Source organism: Corvus hawaiiensis, chromosome 8 (genome assembly GCF_020740725.1).
Source record: "Corvus hawaiiensis isolate bCorHaw1 chromosome 8, bCorHaw1.pri.cur, whole genome shotgun sequence".
In the NCBI taxonomy this organism is placed as follows: domain Eukaryota; kingdom Metazoa; phylum Chordata; class Aves; order Passeriformes; family Corvidae; genus Corvus; species Corvus hawaiiensis.
The window spans coordinates 19,178,376-19,201,837 of NC_063220.1; the positions used below are offsets into that span (position 1 = coordinate 19,178,376).

At 41.7% G+C, this 23,462-nt stretch overlaps 1 protein-coding gene across 3 annotated transcripts in view; it reads left to right on the forward strand.

Annotated features, from left to right (window-relative positions):
* Positions 1-23,462, forward strand: part of MARCHF8 (membrane associated ring-CH-type finger 8) — a 90,601-nt gene that overhangs the window by 61,336 nt on the left and 5,803 nt on the right. For 2 of the 3 annotated variants that reach the window (XM_048310718.1, XM_048310719.1), the window contains 5 exons: positions 4,269-4,319; positions 14,741-14,820; positions 15,127-15,972; positions 17,903-18,083; positions 21,805-21,952. In XM_048310718.1, coding sequence (XP_048166675.1) covers positions 4,269-4,319; positions 14,741-14,820; positions 15,127-15,972; positions 17,903-18,083; positions 21,805-21,952 — 1,306 coding nt within the window. The remainder of the gene's footprint in view (positions 1-4,268; positions 4,320-14,740; positions 14,821-15,126; positions 15,973-17,902; positions 18,084-21,804; positions 21,953-23,462) is intronic. The other variant, XM_048310720.1, reaches the window with a different exon arrangement.

Genomic DNA, 23,462 nt, shown 5'->3' on the forward strand with positions numbered 1-23,462 from the left:
AAGATGGGTTTAGTATTAACCATACTTAGGACTGGACTTAGGTGTCTAGTCACAGATGTAGCCAGAAGGCAGTTGTACAAGCTGTGAAACTGCTTCCTCTGTTGTCTTCTATTTACGTGCCGTAATGACTGGAAACCAAAGTGTTGGAAACACAAAACCAAATAATTTTACTGATTATTTTTTACCTTTCATCTGGAAAAGATATCTAAGTTGTATTTCTTTAGGGTGCCCGCTTGCTGATGCTGCAGTAAGTCTACAGCTAAGTTTGGGGAAAGGTCAGTTTGATACACTGGTGTTTTAAGTGGACAAGAGCAGCTATGGCTGCTCTGGCTCTCATGGTAGGAACTGGTGTATTGGGGTTCACAGGAATTCTGGGTTTGGCTGTGTGAGTTGTGCTTAGTGTTGTGTTTAGTGGAAAATGGATACATTAGGGTAGGGAAGCAAGGGTAAAATAACTTGAATATCTGAAAGGCTGAGGTAAAAGGAAGGACAGAAGGGAGTTACCATCTTCTAGATATCTGAACTGAAAAGGGAGAGGTGTCATGCAACTGGGGAATGGTGGCAGAAGGGAAAATGAACCAGCAAGATGGAGAAGGCAAGGTGTAGAGCCCTGCAGAAAAGCAGATGTGAGCTGAAGCAACTGCTGAAGAAAGAAGGCAGCTCTGTCACTTACTGTTGGGAGCACATTCAAGGGGAAGGTAGAAAGAGAAAGGAAAGCTGGGAGGAAGATTCTGGCAATTGCAAGCAAGTGCATCCAGAGGACTGCGTAGAAATTTTTCTGATTTTCAGTCATTTTTCTAGAGCCACTCTAGCTGCTGGGGGCCTTAGAGCAGCAACTGCCGGTGAATTGCTCAGGAGAAGTGGCAAGTAGCACTTTTAGTTGTTTCCTATCTAGGGATTTGTTTGTTTGCTTGTTTTTTAAACACCTGCCAGGTGGTTCTAGTTGAGGAGGATGGCTTCAAAAGGCAGGATTCCCATTATCCCATACAGAAAGACTGAATTGCTAAAGGAGAGTGACACTAACTGGTGATAATTGTCGGTCCTTGTTGGCAGATGTTGCATTTGTCTTGATCTTTCATTCAAGTGCAAAGACGAATGCTTTTGCAGGAGGGGAGGAGAGCTTGTTTGGAGCTGTAATTGCCAACCAGAATATGTCTTACTGTGCAGTGGGACCATATTAGAAATAGTCTCTGAAGGTTTTTATTTGTTGGGAGTGGTAGTACCATGAAAGCAGCTTTAGCCTTGCCACTCCCATGTCTGTGTTAATTTGTGAATAATCCTAAAAAGTCCCAGGATGAATGTACTGGTGATGGATATAGAGTGAAAAGTGAGCTTTGTTTGTTTGCCTTTTAAATAATTTTTGTCCGTTTAATGTTTCTGTTCCTCAGTAATTCCTCAGCCTACTATTAAAATCGACCTGTAGTGATTTTCCTGTTGATGTTATGGATATACCTGCTTTGTGTGGCTAAGAAACAGAGATGTTAAAAAGCACTTAGGTGCTTAGGAGTCCACTAGGAATATCACAGGTTCCTAAATATATGTGTGTATGCACTCTGTAGCCGTTCAGGGAGTATTTTTCAAGACTGCTTTTTTGTTTTAAAATGGTCACTCAATAACAAAATCAATTGTTTGCAGTCATCTACTGACTGAAACCTCTGATATGTATGTTTCCAACAGCAGATGAATAAAGATAATATGTGCATCTGTCTCTTGGAGGCTCCTGGCATCTATCAGATAAAATCAGTTCTGGGAGCAGAGGCAGACAGACAAGCTTCTGTGGCAGCAGCTGAAAGTCTGTTTACTCTGCATCATCTCCTGTGTTGTGCAAATACAGGTCTTGTCTTCCAGCCTGTCGTGCTTACTGAATTTTAGCACATCCTTTTCAACACAGGTGCCTGTGTAAGTTCAGTCATTCTCCCTTGCAGGCGTCTTCATCAGCTAGACAGGAGTTTTTGAGGGGCATTGAGTTAACATGAAGAAAGCTCTGCTCTGTTTCATTTCATCCTTGTCTTTGACACCTCGGGCTGGATTTGAGACTGTCACCTGTGTTGCTTCAGGGAGACTTCTCGCCCAAGGGTCTCACTCTTCACTATCATTTTCCCTTGTCCCATGTAGCTTCTTCACTATCATTTTCCCTTGTCCCATGTGTCCTGTTTGCTTCCCACGCATCCCTAGAAGGCCAGGCACAGCCTGCTTCCCCCACACCTCACACATATGCAGTGACAAGTCTTTGTGCTTGCCAGCTTGGTTGGTCTCTTTTCGTCATAGCTTGAGAACATGTTCCTGCCCCCTTTTTTCTTCCTCCTGTCTTCTGTAGCTTCAATGAACTTTTTTTTTGCCCTGTTGCTACGGTTACACTGCCTTTGATGAAATCAGCGAGGCTTTCCCTTATGATTGGAGCCAATTCTTAGCCATACGGGTTCTGGCAGTAGTCCTGTCCAACATTAGTCTTTGCATAAGCATTATGTCCATATTTTTGAGGGTCTTTGTGTGTTTGTTTCTGTTCCAGGAATACTGTTATCTATGTAACAAAAGCTCACAGTCATCTCAAAAATCAAACTCAGCCTTGCAGTATACAAATCTGGCATTCTGATATTTGCTGACTTTTATTTTGGCCATCGGTCAAAACTGACATGTGGTGTTGCCTAACCACTTTTCCCCTTTTCTTCTGAAATACTATTTTACTGTCTCCTGAATACTCAGATTCCTACATACAGGAAATTTCAGAGCACTGTATTTGCTTCCTCATGTTTTTAATGGAGGAAATGCAATTCTTACCTGTCATCTGGCATAGTGCCCAGGACCGCGTTTAGAGGCAGCTGATGGTGTAAGGAAGACACCCTGCTTTTGTAAGCACATGCTAAAGTTCTATGCCTTGGCTTCTCTTTTCTCATCAAAAGGCTTTGAAGTTGCTGTGGGGCATGCACTATAGGAAGAAGTATCTGGGAGCACAGGGGTGTCAAAGTATGGGTGTAGCCTCTGAATGCTCAGCCAGCCAGACTGACTTAATGTGGGCTTTAGTCACTGAAGGGTCACTTGAATTGTAGCAAACCATAGGCAGGAGGTCTGAGACCAGTGTGCTGGTCTAGGAGTAACAACATTTGCCTGTTTGACAGGGAAATTGTTGTGTCCCTGTTTGTTATATATGTAGGACTTCTGATCTCAAGCTCTGTCTGATCAGTCACTGCCAAGAAGACTAGAAGACAGTGCTGTCAGTCAAAGTGTCTCTGTTAGGTTAAATTCTCTTCAGGAATAAATGAAAGTGAAAGAGTTTGTTTCCTAAAATCCCAAGAAAAAATATGCACTTCTAGAAGCCCTTACGTAGCTTAGAGCCTTGGGAAAAATACTAACTTTGCCCTTTTGTCAGAGGGTTTAAATCTCAAACCAATTGCATCCCATCTTTACAAACGTAGAGGAATGTAAATCTGTAACTGAATGTTACTACTTGCTCTGTTTGTAGTATTTGTTTAGGAAAAAAAAAGTTTCTTTGGATTTTATTCAGAAAAGTTTTTGCAAAGGAGTTTCTTGGCACTTCCAAGTGAAGCAACTGTGTCCAGTTACGGTAAACTTACGTTCAGAATCCAGGTATCCTTAAAGGGTGAAATATCTTGCTGAAACCTACAGTTTATTTTCAAAGGAGATAAGATTGTCATCCTTATGAGTCAGGGTCTGCACACTGGAAAGTGAATAACAGATCCAGTCATTGCTAATTTCAGTTTTGAGAATTGCAGCTTCCACATTTCCATCTTGTATGATATTCCCAGTTTAATTCCGAGTTCTGTAGTATAAAGAAGTTCCTCAGTAATTCTGCCCTGTATCCTGAAGAGACATGCATGTGGTTATTCATGATTGTTTCTAGTCATCACTGCGATCTTTTCATTTTTCATTAAGCAGCAGCTTTCAGCTTTAGTGGTTGGATGTTTGCCTTTAAATGTAGATGAAGCAGGTCTTCATGATACTGAGAAGTATCCTTTCCGAAATAGATGCCATCTGAGTAAAGGGCTTTACACTACCCTCAGAGAAAAGAAATAATTGCTTTAGCATTTCTCAGTTTGTATATGTGTTGCCTATCTGATTTTCTGCAAGGTAATTGCTTGTTAAACAAACAAAGCAATTTAGTGATTATTGTAAATCAGGCTGATGTTAATAGATCCTTAATAGCCCCAGCTGTAAGACTTTCTCCATGGAATTTGGTTTCTAATGCCAGCTTTTAAATATTTTCATAACTGTGACTTGTTGCTGCAGTGATCCTGTTCTTGCTCTTTCAGAATGAGAAGGCTTTGGGGCATTCCGTGAGCCGCTCTAGTAACATCTCAAAGGTATGTTGCTTGATATAACTCTCTTTAATAAACTTGGGGATACTGGGATTTCATTCATTTCAAAATTGGGGTGATACATGTGATGATGTGACCAGTATAAAAATGCTTTTTATGCCTGACTGTCATTGATAGTCACTCCTGAAACATTAGAACTCTGGTGTTCTGCAGAGTCTCTTTACAGGTCAAATGAAATGGAAGCTACAGTAGGTTTTCTCTTTCACACTGTCAGCCTCCTTAGCTTGATAGGAGCAAGATAGATGACAGATGCCTGAGATCTTATCTGGAAGGGAAACTGGCTCCAAAAACTGGCTCCAATGTTGTTTTGTAAGATATGTATAGCCGTGCATCCCATAATATGTATAGGATATGTGGTTATGTGTTATTCTATTGTTACTTCGACACATGGCACTTTTAGTGCCATGAACTTGTTACCAGGACATGACTATGTAAGTATTTTTAAATGTTTGATTTTATAGACCCTGGTCATGTAAGAGAAGATGCTCTACCCATTCTAGTCACTCTTCAGCATAGGCAATGGGCACATCAGAAGCATAATCGCTTTGTTACGCCATTAGGAAAAAGGTATCTTCTATCCAAGATAATTATTGCAATACATACCCTACTTCTGCATTGCAAATAAGATATTTTATAAGCTGTAAGCCTGACAACTTTTTGCTTACAAAAGTACAATTGCTTAAAGCCTTCATGCAAGCAAGGCTGTGCTGGTTGCCCAGTGCTTTTCACGGGGTGCATAAGCTTCAGCTTGTTGCCACAGTTTTAAGTGGCTGCTCACAGTTACTTTTAATGAAAGACTGAGTCATTATGGCTGTGACAAGTTCAAGTCCCCTTTTTCTATTGTGGGTACTTCTGGATCTAGGGAACTATTCATGACTACCTCCAGCAGAGGAGACAGTGTCTGCACTTAATGTATGGTTTATATAGGCCCAGACAACTTTCACTTTGGAGCCGAAAGACAGGATAACTGGGTGTCCTAAACAATGAGCAGGGCAGCTGCCCAGTGCACAAGGTATTGACCAAGCTGAAGGTGTTGTTATCGTGGATTGGTACGAGATTGTTTTGCATTTGGCATCAGAAAACATGCATTCATATAAAGGGTTTTGAAATAAAAACTGTGTGAGTATAAATTCTCATGTGGGTTTTTCTAAAATGGGACTATGCTTGTTCCTTTTTACCCTGGTTCTTATCTTCGTAGGGATCCTTAATTGGATTTTCAGGTTTTGTTCAGCAGAGATAGTAGTTTTGCCATTAAGTGTCATTGTACTTTACCCAGAGTGTCTCAAATCAGCACAAGCCTTTTGGCAGCAGCATTTTGGTCCCCACACGAATCTGCACACTTCATTCTTAATTCATCAAGAACTGGTAGTGTGGCAGTGCAGTGGGAAGGACCTTGCACTCTGGCAAAGTTCTCCCTGGAAGTGCTGGCAAGTGAGACGTCAATATTTACATTCATCCTGAAGCACTGAAACGTTCAACATGACTGCTGTGTGTTGCAAAAGCTAAAGCTCTCAAGGGGATCAAAAGTCAACCTTGCCAGTTTAACTGGGGGAGACTTTTTGGTTGCAAAATGAGCTTCCCAGAGGTGTTTATGTTCTTACTGCTCCTGTGTCACCTCTGTCTGATCCATTCTGTACACCTTCTCCGCTCTGGAGATAGGTTCGAACAAGGGCAGAGTGTGGAAGTCCTGCCTTGGGGTGACTTTATGATGTGTATCCCATATTGCTGCCCTATGCCCAGAAATTAATTCTTGTGCCTTTCTATGCCTTTAAACTGAGCCTGAGAGGGGGAAGGAAAAAAACTGGGCAAAACTTTTCAAAGCAGTTTGCAGCTTGTTCAAGGTCACACAGAGATAGTGACTTTTTTTTCCCAGCCAGCTTTCAGCCAATTTTTTTTCAGGTTTTTGTTGTTGTTGTTGTTTTTGTTTTTGTGGGGTTTTTTTGTTTGTTGGTTTTTGTTGTTGTTGTTTTTGTTTTTGTTTTTCTTTTTTCTGGAGAGAGATTGAGAGTTGGACTTTTTTCCTTCCCTGGAATTTCGGTTTTTTTCCCTTTTTCTGTGGATTGCTTCAGTATCAGAACACATTGGGAGGACTTTCCATTGAGCACAGAGCGCCTGGCCCTGGGCCAAGTCCCAGCTCCGAGGAGACCAAAGGGAGGACTCTAACATTTTCCGCGGTTTTTTTCTTCACAGCAAAAGATTTTATTATTTAGCATTATTATCCTTTTCCCATGTGTTTGTTAAATAAATAGTTTTTATCTCTTTCCTTCTAGGAAAATTTATTTTTTCCCGAACTTGGTGGGGGAGGGGTGGTTGTGCCTTCTCTCAGAGAATATATCTCTAAATTTGACCAAACCGGAACAAGTCCCACCAGTGAAATCAGCACCTGATTTGCCTCCATATCTGAATGCTGCCTTGTGCCTCCAGGCAGTTCAGTGCTGAACTGCAACAATTTTTTTGTGGTCAACAGGTGCTTTGGCTGTTGCAAGCAATTTCAAATGGCAGATCAGGAAAGACTGTGGTATGCTGCATGGAAGCTTAAGTATGTGGAAAATCTTTCTTTAGTTGTGAGTTTTAATAGGAAAATGCCCTTTTTTTTATTGTTCAGAATACCATAGCAACCTGGCCAATGAGGCCGACTGGATACATGTAAAGGAGTAAGTATGGAAATGCTTGGCTGCCTGTATAGTCATTTCTGAAATCCACAGAACTTGTTGATCCTACACCATTTTAAGAGGAGCTTTTTAACTAAAATTGGGTTAAATCAATTACATGCTGCATTTCCAGATGTGTTGGGGGGTGTGTGTGTGTGTAAAGAAATCGTGGTCATGCTTTCTGCAACTGACTCTTTCAGCCATTGTTTTTCCACCCAAATCTAGCTTACAGCACAGCAACAGAGCAAATCTGCTACAAATTCTTGGCACTGCCACTTGTTTCAAAGCCTTACTAGTGCTGACGTCATTACGAACCCTCTGTGATTATTACTGTGTATCTTTACACTGCTCTCAGTTGCACATTGCAATTTGAGTGGAAAAGCATTGACTCAGAACTCAGCCTTCAGCCAAGAGAGGATGCTGTGTTACTTATTGTAACCAAGGAAAGCAATGCCCAAGGGCTAAAAGGGATAAAGGAGGGAGGCAGACAGATGGTGCTACTGAAAATGAAATCAGCTGGTAGAGGTAGCAGAACCTCTCTGAATATAGACCCCCAGTGTCGGGGCCAGGTGGAGCTGTCCCTTGGGATAAAGGGGCAAAAAGACAGTTCTCCAAGAGGCAGATGCTAAGAGGGGCAAAAGAGATGCTAGTACATGTGACCAAGCCAAGAAAGAGCAGTCACCTGACTACTTGGCTAGGGCTGGAGGCCAGAAACAGCAGAAAAAGGAGCAGGGAATAAGATGTAGGAGGATCTTCATATGGTGCCATTAGGCTGTGTGCAGTATGTTGCACACTGGGGGATGTGGCATTCCTCCAGGCCCTTCTTTGCTTTTTTGGTGTATATATTTCAAGCGCTCCTTTTAAATCTGCTACACGCGAAACATTTGAATTTCTGAAATCTTTTCTGTTTGTTTTGAAATGAAAAAAAAAATCATCGAGGGCAGATTTAATTGATTTAGTCATGGGACTTGAACACAGCCCGATTTCCCCAACTTGCCCTGTTCAGACACTGAAACAGCACTGATGCTGATTGAAATGACCCCAGTTGGCACACAGGAATACAGCCCAGATCCACATCCTGGCTGTTTACCCTAAGCCAGCATTTTTTCCAAGCAGCCGCTGTATTGCTGCGAATTGCCTTCATCATACAAGCCCCACAAAGAAATAATTTAGCTTTATAGAAGCTTCATCCTCTAAACGTAGGAGAAACTGACCCTAAAACACAGCTAGTCACTGGGAGCAGCTAAAAGAGGGATTTTCACCGTAGTGGTAATTCATGCCCTCAGTTTATAGATAAAGGAATTGTGCTTACAAGCAGATGAAATGAGGTCACTTACAAAGCTGGTCTCTAAACAGTTATTCTCAAATTAGTGGTATTGTTTACCTTTAAAGTGTCTGATATATCCTGAAACTGATGATGTGATGTCTGGAAATCCCTTCAGGTCATCTGTGTGCTGTTCTTGTCATCTGATTACTTTGCAGGGCTGATTCTAATGTAAAGGGGAAGCACTTTGTAGTCTTATTTTCGTGGCCCTCCAGGGGATAAACTTTGAAAATGCTAATACTGGGATCACAGCAAAGGAATCAAAAGTGAACTCCTTAAAAAATGTGAATGCTTTGTCTTTGCATTGTCTTTTCTGTATAGTTTTATCTTTTGAGCAGAAGCACACTGCAAAGTATTAGATTATTCTTAGGATGACTAGCAGCTAGTGCAGACACAAAGTGGTAGCCTAAGCTTGCTATGAAATTTAAAATCCATTTAGGCTGTTCATCAGCTTGGAACAGATTTAGAAAAGCATATGAATACACATGTCCACTGTTGCCTGAAGCTTTAATGGATTCAGTGAGCATTTGTCTGTAGAAAAGCAGTCCAGGTTTTTCAGTTGCAGAGCTTAGTGATCCTATAGTCTATAGAAGACCAAGGCTTACTGAAAAGAACTGGTTCTTGGAGATGTTCTGTTCAGGTACATGAGCCTGGGGCTAGGGAAATGCAAGCTGCTCAAAAAGAACCTTCTACTGAGTTATTGGGGAAAGGAAAAGACAGGAAAAATTGTATAGTGTGAAGATGAAAGTATACTCTTCCCCCAAGTACAAGAGAAGTAATCTCATGCTGGGGCACAGTGCAGTCATGTTTGTAAGGAATGTGATAGTCTCCCTCTGCTGTGATAAATTCCCTCTCCTGGGGCTGGAGTCTTACTTCATATGGGTATGAGGGCACCCCATTAAGGAGGAACCTGTAGGGGTTTCCTTTCCTTTCCTCCTTTGTTCCCTCAGTCCAGTCAAGGTATTTTGAGGAAGATTTTTTAAGATAAATAGCCATATATATTTTTTTATTCTTCTTCTCCCTGCAGAACCTGTGCAGTTGTTACTGGGTTTAGTCAACATTACTCCTGTGCTATAGGCAGATTGTATTATTCTTGGGGAGGTTTTGAAGGGATAGATAGCCTCCTTTCTCTAGTGTCTTCAGCCCTGGAATCCAGAGAAAGTTCCCGACAGAATCCTCCTTTAGATTTCTTTAGAAATAATAAGGGAAAGCTGACTTCAGCTTTGCTTCCAGTTGCTAGACATAATTTTAATTATAGTCATATACATTACATAAAGTATGGAAGAAAGTTCTTCCAGCAGCTGACTGCTGGTTCCTGTCAAATTGTTGCCAAAATTACATGGTGTTGATCATCCTGAAATTTTCAGATGACTCTTTCCCACGTCTCCCATCCAGTTTTTTAACCACTCTCCATTTTAATAATTTATCTTATCCCACTCTAAAGACACTTGATTTTAATATGCACTGGAAGTCAGTATGTCATGAATCTGGTAGGGAGAACTTACTGGAGAAGATCTGAAGTTGCTGATGGTTGATTCTGCCATGTTGGTATAAAAGCTTTCAAAAACAGCCTGCCAGCAGGGCTGTCTGCCCGTCACATCACCCAGTCTGCCCACAGGCGGCCTGTTTGGCCTATCTCAGGTGTCAGGTTAGTACAGTTTGGTCTCATTGCACTGCTGCCTTGGCTGGAGGCCTCCTTTGGCACAAGTGCAGTGACACAACCACATCTGCTCCACAGATGAACTTCAGAGACCATACAACTGCAGTGCACTTTAGCAAGAGCCATCAGCCAACATGTACATGGAATACAGTATTTACTGAAAGTACTCAAGAGAGCATAAAATAGGCAAGCCCGTAATCAAAATGCCAAGTTGAAATTTGGGTTGTGGAGTGTTTTGCTCCTTGCTCTGTTGCTAAATTTGTATTTTCCTGAAGCTCCTAGTTCTGAAGTTCCTTCTGATAAAGGAATTAAAATGGAGCTTCTTTTCTCGAACTCTTTGTCTGCCCAAAGGAGAGGTGTGCTCTATTGTTAAATGTGCATAGTTCTTAGTATGTTAGTTCCAGATCCTTAGCTGAGACTTCTAGATGTTTTTCTAGCACAAGTAGTAGGGTCACGGTATTGTTCCTATTCATATTGCACCTAGAAATGACAAAGTTCACAGGTATGGGGGAAAAACCCTTCTTTGCTTCCTTTAGACTTCCAATCAGTTGAAGAATTCTACTGGAGTTGTTTCTAATTTTTTACCTTCAGTGAATAATTTAATAAAGTTTTTAGAATGTGACAGGCCCTGTTCTTTAAAATGAGATATAATTGCTAGTACTGAAGTGCAGCCCAGAGTGGGACAACAGCAACTATACTCACGAGTGTCATCTCCAATAAGCAGCTTGTCTTGAAATATACCCAAGCCATTGGCACGTTCACTATGGCTCACTTCAAAGATGCCTTTATTTTCTTAGGAAGGGTGGGTTTTTTTGGTTTTTGGTGTGCAACATGTAATCAAAAGGATGTAATCAGAAAAGGCTGAGTTCTCTCACCAATAAATAACACTGTTTATGTGGAGTCAGAATAAGAACATATATAATATGTGTATATATGCTTATAAAAAAATGTGTATGTTCCTGCTGGCAACCCCTCAGAGAACTGTAGGCTTCCAGGAATCGTTACCTTCAGAATTGCTGTGGTTGTCTGAGCACCAGTGCAGAAGGCCATGCTGTGACCTCAGTGAATTGCATTAGATGGGAATGTCAATATACACAATTAACTAACTATTGACCTTTAGTACTGGGCTATTTTAGGCAACCAGTCAGGCTGTACAGAGTAACTCACAAGCACATGGCTCCAAGGCTCAGATATTCCTCCACACGAAGGCCATGACAGTCCACAGAGTTTCAGCAAGTGATTATGGGGTTAGAAGGGTCAAATTCAGGCTGTCAAGGCTTGGGCTACGTGTCACACATGAGCATGGCAGAAACCTCCTATGAGGAGTGCTCTAAAACCTACTGCCACTGTTGCCATCATAAATAGCCAGTTTGGCCAAAGGTGCTGCTGCTTGGGGAGGCTGCTGCTGGGGCAGTAAGGTTGGTGTGTGCCAGAAGCTACAGAGTGGAGAAGGCTCTGACTGTGCATTTTCCCAGCCTCTTCAGAGCTGAGCCCTGCGTGGGAGCAGCATCAGAGCACCAAGATAGCTGGATCCGCCTGTTCCATTCACCCATCACCGCCTCTTCTTTGCCCTGCTCTGTTCCAAGGCTGCCTGTATTTCTTCTTTTCTGTGGCACCTTTGTGCCTGAAAGCTGCTGTGTCTGAGTCTGAGTCAGTAGACCCAGGTGAGCTGGGAGGACTGGCCAGCAGCAGCTATATGTAGCCCTGCATGTAGATCTGGCAGAACTTGGTATTTAGGCTTCTGGCAGCAGCTTGCATTTTACTGTGCTCTTGTCAGGCAGTTGTGCTTCACTGTGAGAGACTCATTGCCCTCACTGACTAGTGTTCCTAGGGAGGTGACTGGCATTAAAGCAATGATTAGTTTTACCTCTCTAAATAGTTTCATGAACAAAAAGCATGGGATGAAAGGGGGACAGACTGAGTGACTGGAGGCTCATCGAACCATGGCTTTTGGTGGTAGCCACAGCTTGCATTAGCTTGAACCAAGGCTGGGGCATAACTTCTTCCAGTGTTTTGTTGTTCTTTTTTGTGGTGCCTATCCAAGTGTGTTAATTTCTGTTCATATTTTGATTGCATTTTCATTATGTATGAAAATGGCAAAAAGTACCTTTTGTTCTGAAACAGAAAGGGGGGAAAGGAAATCTGCCTCAGACGTTGAGTTTCTGCAAGTCACCCTGAACAGTGCTGGCATCTAGAAACAGAATACTAAGCTTGAAATGCAAGTGAAATTCCACACTTTCTTTTTCATCCCAGACTTTTGATTTTCCAAGTGGCAAGACTTTAACACTCTTCTTATCAGACAATTGGATCAAGAAGCCAGTAACATGGTTTTGGAAGGGAAATTTTGGATCACTGTTTCTCGTCATCCATTGTTAGACTCTTACATCATATATTCTGCTGTCCTTTTCTTGAAAAGTTCATTGCTAGACTGAAGCAGCTGAGAGATTGGATTAATTCTTAGCAGGTTACCTTCTGTGATTTGCTCATAATGTAAAACCTGAGACAGATATATTAATTGATTTGTGACTTCACTTCCAACAATATATAGCTCTGTCTCCATGGCAGAATGCAACATGCTGTTTTACTGGTTTAATATTTTGTTTTTAGATGATTGCTCAATATGTCTTTTAAACTAATTCATTATTTGAATTTTCTTGATTTTCATTTGCAGAGTGAAACAGTTTATCAGTAGATTAGTGTCAGGTTTTTCATTAAATTGTCAGACTTTCCGTTAAAAAAAAGGCAATTACTGCACAAACTCTTTTTAAAAGATAGGATTTGAAGTCAGGTGTACCTGCTTTTAGGAGAGGTTAAGCATCAAAGAGAGAACAAATTTCCAACAAATACCTGATTTTACATCACTGCATGATCAGAATCCTATGTCATTAGTACATGCAAGTGGCGTAAAATGTAGAGAACTGTAGTTTCCAGGATAAAGCCAGTAATTGATCTTAGTCTTTAATTTGTTTTGTCACAGTCATAACATAGCTCAGTTTGCTTTCTGGCCCAAGGTTTTTCTGCTGGGTTTTATTCTATACATGTACCCAGCTGGTTAAGATGGGAAATAATTTACAGTGTCTTACTAAGGGTTAAGAGGTGTGTGTCTGAGTATTGGTTGAGTCTTGTCTTTGATTCCTTCAGACCCAGCTGTAAATGGATAACTGTTTTTTCAGTCTCTCTGCACCTGAGGCGTCCCAATGTGAGGGCAAATACATTGCTGTCTATGGTGCTGTTGACTAGAGAAATAAAACCTTAAAAGATGAGTTCTGTGACAAGGAAGGTGATTGTTTTATCTATATTTATAAAGTAGCATGTGTATGTATCTTCTCTCACAAAGAGATAACCGTATAATTTGTGACAAGGAACCTTGATTTTGCTATGACAGTACAAAAGCCTGTGGCAGCCTTGTTTAAATATACAATAGGGACTTTTAATAAATTAAGTATAGAATTGAAGAGTCCAAAGACAGGTACAATGTGTGTTGCAGCGTGACCAAAGCAGGGATGACTGAGCAGCTCTGGTGTCAGCTGAAGCTGAAGCATGGGCACAGCGCGCTTCTGTGGCAGCACACTTTTTGTCACTTGAGGTCTCTCTGGTCTGGCTGTGTGCAGTTGCCTGACCCAGGTCTCTGCTGGCTGTGCTGGTTTCTGTGCAGCCCGGTATGTAGCTGACACTTCTGTTGTTCTGCTGATTGCATTGTTCCTTCCTGCGTTTCAGGCTTTGCTGTGCAGATCAAAAGAGCTGTAAACTTTTGTTTGAATTTTGAAATGCAAGCAGTGTTTTGCAGCAGTGGGTGAGCAGTGCAGCCTGTCCAGCAGCTGTGGAACATGGGAGACCAGGTTTAAAGACACTCTATTATGAGGTTATTGATGCAGGTCTCCTCCTTGCCAAAACCTCCAGGTAGAGTTGAGAAGTCTGTCGAAGTGATGTGTGCAGAATACAGCAGCAGAAAAGGTCTTCAATAACAGTTAGTGGAGTCACAGCTCTGAGACAACGTTCATTCTTAGCACATTGATTTTAGAGGCTTGTCTTTTAAGTGTTAAATATGCCAATAGCTTTGCTTTATATTTTTGAGTTAGTTCAGCTAATTCTTAATTCTTCAATTATTTTACTTCTCACTGTGCTCTTGTTGCGACTTACGAATATGACTGCTGCCACACCTCTTGTCCAGGTAGATGGAATATCCTGTTCAACTAAGAGCAGGATGAAAGGCCTCCCAAAGTACAGAAAGTACTTCAGGAAATGGTCTGGGTTGGCAGATGGTGCTCATGTGCATGTGCTAGTAAGGAATATAAATCCTCAGGTTGTGTTTGAGTTACTGAATTACTGACAGTTCTGTTTTGTGAAGAAAACCCCAAGCCTCTAACCTCTTGCCATCATTGCAAGAGGAAGGATTAGCTATTACATGGTAGCTAAATTCCAACTAGTTTATACACACACTTCCATCTAATTATTCTAATTACTGTAGCATTGCTCATGTCCTGAGGTATTGTTCTGTGCAATGTTTGACTGCTGGCAGATTCCACTCCAGAGATGTCTGCATTTGACCTTGGGGTAAAACATTTCTGTTCTGATCACTACTTCTCCAGGGATGAAGCTATGTGACCTTTCTCGCATTTAACAGTAAAGTCACTTTCTTACAACTAGCCCTTGAGTATCTGCTGTAGAGTGATATCTGACTCCATATGCTGTGTTTCACCCTGAAGGTGATTGCTGTGCATACTGACTCCTGACTTGAGGGTTTTGTTTGTTTGTTTTAATTTCACTGCAGGCTGGAAGTCCAACCTCTGTCTCTGCCCCTCACAGCTTCTCTCGGACTTCTGTTACACCATCCAACCAGGACATCTGCAGGTAAAGTGTGCTATTTGCGTAGCTACAGTGAGGCTCAGGCGAGGTTCAAATTAAGGAAAAGCAAAACTGAAAAAGCATGTTTATGGGGAAGTAAGTGATATGGGATTCCCACATAAAGCATCCCATTTGTTTGACTCAACTGCTGTCTAACACTGCTTTGTTAAATCCTACTGACTGTTTGGCCCCGCTATGTTTGCCATTCCCACACTAGCTGTAATTCTCATTTCTTCACTATTAATTATACATGTTCTCTTTTTTAATAGTTTTTTTACTTTCTGTGCTTTTATTCCACTGTTCTGCATGCAGTTCCAGTGCAGTGTTTTCTGAGTGTTGTCATCACAGTCCAGTGCAGTCTGCTGTTGTCTTGAGAAATCCGCACTGCCAGAGCCCTCTGACACAAGGGGTCACTGTGACAGTAATCTGTCAGGACACGTTACATGCAGCAAAGAGAAACTCCCGTGGGCAGGATCGGGGCCAGGCACTCAGGTCTGCTAAGAATGTAAAGCCCACCCGCACTCTGAAATTCTCCAAGTCCCTCAATGACGTGGACCAGAAGGCGCAGAGCACCAGTGAGTGCTTTGATTATGTGGAGCGAACACGCTCTGAAGGCAAACTGACCCCGAACCAAGAGCAGTGTTTAAGGATTAACAGATTTCATCTTAAAGAGAGGAAACCACTGAATCTCAGGCCTCTTTCTTTTAGCAATTCTAAGCACTCCTATATCCCTTCCCTTTCCAACTACTCGAGTGCATCGGGAGGAGCAGAGAACCACAGCGCTGTGCATATCCCCCTGCTGGAGGACAAGGTGGACCATGACACCTCAAGGAGCAAAAAACTGTTGCGTTACCTTTTTTCCTTCTCCCACACCTCCAGCATCAGCAGCCTGCATAAATTTCATGAACTGGAGAGCTATTCCAGTCACTTCCAAGCTGACAAATCCTCCAGCATGCTGGTGGAAAGCACGGACTTCTGCTCTGATGATATGGGAGACGATGACGTCTTTGAGGACAGCACCTCAGTGAAACTCAAAACAAAAGAGCAGCGGGCACCGCTCTGTTCAGTTGAGAAGGACAGTGACCTTGACTGCCCTTCCCCCCTCTCAGAAAAGTTACCCCCTCTCTCCCCTGTGTCCACATCGGGGGATACCTGCAGGTTGGTTTACCAGAGAACCACCTACCTTTGAACCCTTCCATGTGCAGTGGTGACTGTTGTGCTTTCCCCTGCCCTTGTGTTGTTTCTGTCTCTTCTTTTACCTTGTCACTTTGCTAATACAATAGGTGTGATTTGAAGCATGCAGCCTTCTCTCTGCTGTCCTGCACCCCTCTGATGCACTTAACAAGGCTACTAAGCAAAATATTTTCCTTTGGAGTCAAATAAATTATCTTAAAATTTATTTCAGGTTTGGGGTTCTGAGATGGTATTTTTCTCTTATCAGTGCCCAGACTGGGAATATTATGAGAGACTCAGCTACGCATCATAAAGGTCAAGCTGAACATGTCTTAGCTTTTAATGAGCAATGTGTTGTCCTGACAACACTGATGGTTTGGTCAGAGGGTGGGAGTCAGGAGGAAAACAGACTGCTTGAAAATTGCTTCTGAGATCAGATCAGTATAGCTTTAGATTTTTTTTTGCCTCTCAGTTTGTATCCCACCACACTTTTCTATTAGTAAGGGCTTCCTGGATGCTTTGGTCAAAGGGGATCTGAGCACTGGCTGCTAGAGGTAGGCCTGTGTGATGTCCAAAATGTGAGGTCCAAAAACAATGGGTGTCCTTATTCCAGCTACAGAGGATTAATCATGTGCACAGGTGGTGGGAACAACAAGATCTGGACTGTCTTCATGGTGACTTGTCTGCAGGTCTGCCCTGTCCAACCTCCAAAATGTGGTTGAGGAGCAAGAGTCATCACGTACAGGAGCAAATGTCCAATCCCTCTACCTAGCATTTTATTATCCTAGTCTTTCTCCTCCCTAACAGCACTTCCTAAAGCTGGTTTTGTTATTACTTGCCAATATTATTTGATTTCCCCCCTCATTACCACCATATCTAGTTCTGTACTGGCTTATCATCAACAAGATGCTGTTGTAATCCACCCACTCCTTCATTTCCACTTGCCAGCTATCAGCAAGGTCACGAGAGGCAAGATGCTACACATCAGTAAGAGATTTCAGTAATAGGGATGGCAGCAGGCCAGAATGTACTTCACATATGCTTAGGAACTTGTATTCATTCCCTGAGCTCCTCACCATCCCCCTTTCAATTCATGACCTCTTTCACATAGTTAGAAGGACTTCACAATGCTTTATGCTACCCAAGGGTTGTGTGTAAATTGAATCTGGAAATCAGATGTCAGCAGCTGGTAGTAACACTTTATCAGATGTCTTTGCTGTTTGCACAAAGGCTGTGAGGAAAATAGGGAGTTTTGCAGAGCTGATGCTTCCTTAGCAACTCTTGCTAAGTAAGAGTTGGAGAAGCAAAACCATTTAGGGTAAGTGTGTTTTGGGGTTCAGATTCAGTGCTGTAGTTTTGCATTGTGAATCTATCTCTTAGCAACTTGCATTGGAATTAATCACTTGTGCAAAATCCAGGCTGTCTAAATTAGTTGTTTGTGATCCTGGGGTGGACTGTTCCACCATTGGTTTAGGAATTTTGTTTTATCTTCTATTTCAGACCGTAGTACCTGAGTAGCTGTACCTCTCTGTGCATATTTTGTCTTGGCAAATGCTGTCTGATCTGTTTAAATGCTTTTTGCAGTTAAGTGCTATTGGTCTGGGTGAAACATTGTCATTCCTTGCTCCGTTTTTTCTTTCAGGTACTGCATTTCTGTCAGGCTCTGTGTGTGTGCCTCATCTGTGAGAAAGCAGCTGTCTAGTTAGCTGTCTGTGCTTAGTTATTTTGTGCCTGTGTATGTGCTTGTGCAGCAATGGAGTTGTTTAGTGTTAGCTCCTTTGTGGAACACATTCCTTTGATTTATTTGTCTTGGGATCCTCAGTGAACATCCATGTGTGATCACAGATATTACATGGCTCTTCCACATCCTTTCTGCTTCCCCTTCTCCTAATGAGCAGCTTTGCTTCTGATTCAGGATATGTCACTGTGAAGGAGATGATGAGAGCCCTTTGATTACCCCCTGTCACTGTACGGGAAGTCTTCATTTTGTGCACCAGGCCTGCCTGCAGCAATGGATCAAGAGCTCGGATACACGATGCTGTGAACTGTGCAAGTATGAGTTCATCATGGAGACTAAACTGAAGCCTTTGAGAAAGGTAGGCACAGGACCTGCTTCCCCAAGGACATGCTTTATTAAACAGAGATCCACTCTGGAACAGGCTGTGCCCGCGAGCCTGCAGCACCCACCACGTATTTATTAACGTTGTTGTGGCTCCTTAGTTAAGTCTGGTCAGTTTTGTATAGGTACAAAAGGATTTGAATTAACACTTAACCTGGCAAATTCAGCATCACTGGAATCCAGCTCTAATAACAGCAGCTTTCTGTGTGTAAATGTACATACATATGTGTGTATATATATATGCATGCAGCAATCTGACTATTTTATTTACAGTTAGATTTTAGAGCACAAAACTCTACAGTTATCAACATTTTTTTTAATGTGGACTTTTGTATTACTGTTACCTGCTTTAGTTTGTGGCTCTAAGATCCACATGGCTTTTAAGCTCTCTTGAAAATATGAGGATTTCACATTAAATTAGCTTAAAATCACACTTCCTGAATGTAATTTAGCTAGAATTTGTAGCTTTTCTTTTCTTTTTAAAGGATCAAACTTATTTATTGAAAATAATACATTTTGAGTAGAAGGTGGTTCCCTGTTAAATGTGTTTTCATTTTTTTCTTAGGCTGTGAATGACTAGGTTTTAGTACTCTCAGGTTGCTAGAACCTGTATTTTTGTTTTATAGAAAAGTGCCTTTCATAAATCTGTTGACTTAAAATATAGGTAATGAGACCAGTTTTGTGCTTTTATCCTCGTTTTATTCTCCCACATCCTCCGAGCTTTCAATTTCAGTTGTCCTTATGTCAGGATTTTGAGATGGAAGTCACTGGTATTCTTAGCACAGACAAATCCTGCCATATCTACCAAAGTGGAAGAGGTCAATAACAACAACCTCAGTCTGGAACTAGAATAAATGAGAAACATTAAATTCAGTTACAATGAGCCTAAATCATATAGGGTGAGAAGTTTTGACTGCAGCTGTCCCAAAACTGTTACGAGAACTTGTCCAGTTCCTAAAAGTGACTCCTAACAGAAAATAGAGAGATTTCAAATACTTATTTTTAGAGAGATGTACTGTCTGCAAAGTGTATAGCTTAGCATGTCCAGTGGGTAGGATGTCCTTTGCTTATGACTGTGGTGGATCATTGCCTTCTAAAAACTGCAGATTTTGGCTTGGTGGCCCCTTGGCACGGAGTGTGGTTGCCTCTGAGCTGCAGTATTGGTCATCATACACTCTGTTGTCTGCGCAGACAATTCTTTGCACAGTCCAGCCATAGGACAGTAAAGAAATTATTGTAGAGAATCCAAAGAAAGAAGAGTTGCTATAGTTGTCAGTTGACTGCTGGTTTTTTTTCTGTGCTCACTCTGCCTGAAGTGGGTGGGAAACATTTTCTGAATATTTGGGCCTTTTAAAAAAAAATGTTGTGCACCTTCAGAAATGAGTCACTCAACATCATTAGTTATATCTGAACAGGTCATCTGTGGGAAGCAAGACAAGTTGCCAGAAGGTAGGGATAGAGCCATAAATAGAAGGAGTTTACCTCTCAAATACATCTAAAGAGTCCTTTTAGAGATTCAGCTGCAGCAAGAGCATAAAACGCCTCTGCATCTTCAACTCAGCCCTTACAGTGTCCTTTCAATCAGGAGAAAACAGTATGGAACTGGTGAATATGATCAGGATGGGACAAATAATAGGGCTTCTTCTTGTCTGTAGGATAGAAATGGAATTAAACTTCCTTGGCTTCTTAAGGTTGTATTGCAGCATTGGACTGTTCAAACACTAAGTTACTAAGGGAGGAGGGTGAGAACAAAATGTGTCATGGCTCAAATGAAGATGAGGGCAGACAAAAGAGAGATGTTCCATTTTAAAATTTAAATGAAAAAAGATACATTAAATCTAAATTGTCTGCTGATTTTTTTTTTTATTTTAACAACACTTGAAAAATCCAGAACTGCTAACTGTTTTAAGTGGGAAATGCCACATTATGTGTTATCAGAATAATGCAGCAGGGACCTACAGATTTGAGCTTCCTCTCCGGGCTAGTGTGCAATTTGCAGAATATTTCCTCTTTTGCTTTGCAGTCATCTCTCTTGAAGAGGTGAGGTGGTGCAAGCTGGTTTGGTGACTCTGGAGCCAGCAGTTCACAGGAGGCATTGTCCAGCAGGGGAGCCCAAGCTGTGGAACAAAAAAGAGAACTATAAATTAATCAAAACACAGGTCCTAATGGCTCTGTAAAAGCATTTGCAAATAGATTTAACATGGTTGCTTTTTGGCAAAATAATTTTATTAACTTACACTTTCTATCAAAAGGCAACACCTTTGAATAGATGCAAAAGCAATTTTCTATTTTAAATACAACGTGCAAAGGAAATGTTTTGTCCAATCTTTTTCTAAAAAGATTTTAAAAATATAGCTTTCTAGTACAACATGAGTCTAGTATTTCATTCCTGGAAGTATTCAATTCTTGTGCCATGATGAGGTTTGGATGCCCACACAATTGGAAATGTGGCTTGGACTGGACAAAGATATTGTTTGTTGGCAGCACAGAGATGATCACAAAGTCTCTGTCTCATGTTTCAACCATTCTTGTATTTGTGGCAGTGGAAGCAATAATTCATCATAATGGATGATTTCAATCATACCATTCAGGTCATCCTCACCCCCTTCCACATTATGCCTCCTTTTTGAAGTCCTCTTTTTCTACAAATTATTCTAGGAGACATCAAATGCACCTTTTTATGCATGAGATGTTTATGTGTCCCAGCATATATTTTGTGAAAGTGTGAGAAAAGCCCATCATGACTCTCTTCCAGACAGATATGCTAAGGGATGTGTGTCCCACATGCAAAAACTTTCATCATATACATAGGGGAGATTACAGAAAAGAAATTTAAAACATAGCTTCTGGGTGTCTCAGGTATGTCTGGCATATTAGAAGCACCTATAATAATTGTCTAGTTTCCTTGTATCTTTCTGAAATTACATTGGCCTGATTTTGTGGTTTTGTTTTGGGCTATATAAGCATTATTGATAGATGCAGGTCTGGGGATTTAGTTTGCTGCATCCTCTTGCTTAGAAAAGCTGTCACCCCAATTGTGTGGTATATTCTTAGGGCATATGTATTTAAGTGCACTTGAAACACTGAAAATAACGTGTGAGTGCCACTGCTGTAAGCGGTATTAAATATGTGTAGAGATTGAATGAAACCCCCAGAGGCATGAGGTCAGAGCTGAACAGCCTTGAGCTGAGAGCTCAACAGCTATGGGACTCTGAGAGCTCACCATGAGGTGTCTTTACACACCATGGTCAGCTGAATCATGTGCCAGTTCACCATTGTTTTATTGAATGCCTCCCTGAGCAAGGGTGCGCACTCCCACTCGTGATGCTCAGCTGCAGGCAGCTGTGGGTACCTGCTGTCAAGTGGGGAACACAGGAAGGAGCAGCAGTGCTTGGGCCCCTCTGTGCTGGAGCTGCCCATGTGTGGGTAAGCAGGGTGTGATGACATTGTGCTGAGGGTGGGAGCTGCGCTCGAGTCCCCTCTGGCACCAGGATGGCTCCTGTCACAGCAGGGTGAGCTGCTAGCCATCACACACATGCTGTGGCCACAGCAATGATGCCATTTGACTTTTAAAATCCTTGTTAGGAGGAAACTGGTCTCCTGCCTGGTTTTTGTTTTTATCAATGTTCTCTTTTCATACTCTCTAGTAACTACAATAAACTCCTAATCTTCTACTCTGGTTCTGGGTTTCTTGCCAGTGGGAGAAGCTGCAGATGACAGCCAGTGAGAGGAGGAAGATTATGTGCTCTGTAACATTCCATATCATTGCCATCACCTGCGTTGTGTGGTCTCTCTATGTCCTGATAGACAGGACTGCTGAGGAGATTAAACAGGGACAAACTACTGGTATGTTACTTGCTTATCTTCCCACTTATTCCCTTGGAATAATTATTTATCCTGATTGCAGAAAGCATGTGGAACATAAGTGTGCAGGTAATCTTTATACTTTAACTAGTCAGCTTTACCCTGGGGTTGGGTTTGTTTAAAAGCACCGTTCTAAAATTACGTAGTTAAATCAATAAGTTTACCAGTGAATTAATCTGTGGGTGCTTTTTAAATCTGTTTCAGGTTAATTTAGTTTGCACTTGTGAAATGCACAGATATGAGAGCTAATCCACTGTAGCCAGACACAAAGTTGCACTGCCTCAGCAAATTTAGGTCTAAATTTGCAGATAAGGATGTAAGCATTTGTTTGCTGCTATGACTACCTTTAAACTGGGCAAAACTGGAACATTTTTAAAAAAGAGAAGAAGTTAAAAGGAACCTAAATTCAAATCTTTGAGGTAAATCAACAGGGTTTTCTTTCCTCCCAGTCATCTGTGGGTGGGTTAGTCATCAGTGAGAGCCATGTTAGGCTGGAAAAACTTTTATGAGTGATTGTGCCTGAAGCAGAAGAAATTCAAGTTGAATATTAGGACTCCAATTTGCATAACTGAGACAGAGTGCACTGCAATTCATGTAGTGGCTGCCACCCCAGTGCAATCGGTATCTCAGCTTATTGAATAGTAAGCTTTCTTGAGTATGTCAGCAGTAAACTTACCAATCTGAAATGTGTTTACTCAGGTATGCTGGGCTTCAGATTTGCAGCTGTCACAGAACTGTTCCTCAGGCAGCTGAGCCTGAAGGTGGGGATAGAAGGGATGGAAGCTGTTAGAAGGCTTCCAGAGCACTGCATGCCAGCTAGACATGCAGGTGGAAGATGTTTTGCCGGTGATTGAACAGTGTACTTTGGGGAGGTAGTTGAGCATTAATGAACCTGCAAATCCACAGAGCTGTTACAGTCTCTTCAGAGCAGAATCACTTGAAATTAAAAAGTTATCCTCTCATTTCTCATTTAGGCTGTAGTTGGACTGTTCATGACTTCAGTCAGGAAGCTGCTTTCAATGAAATCTCTTTGTTTCTGTTCCATCCAACCCCATCTTTTCCATGAACAGGGAAAATTATTGGCCTTTCAGTGTAAGGTTTCCATATAATAATGAAAAGGATATGCTTTCAACGATACATCGTCTCCAGGTTATTTTAACCAGTAAATATATTAGATGAACATAACTAGGAGGAATGGTGTGAATATTTGGTACATGTTGTAGTGCTTTCTTTGCTCCCTTCCTTTAGATTCTGAATCCAGGGAGTGCTGTAATGAGCTGGGGGATGCGGGGAGTGTGCGTGGATATATATTCATGTCCACACAGGGGCAAGCGTATGCTGTCACTGCCTACAGACAGCATCAGACAGCTCACCTGTGAATCAGAGGGTCAGATATGAATCACAGATGGGATTTCATCAGTAGTAGGGCTGCAGTGCCCTTTGTATTTTGGGACTAACATATTTTCATTCCTCCCATACTACCATGCATTTC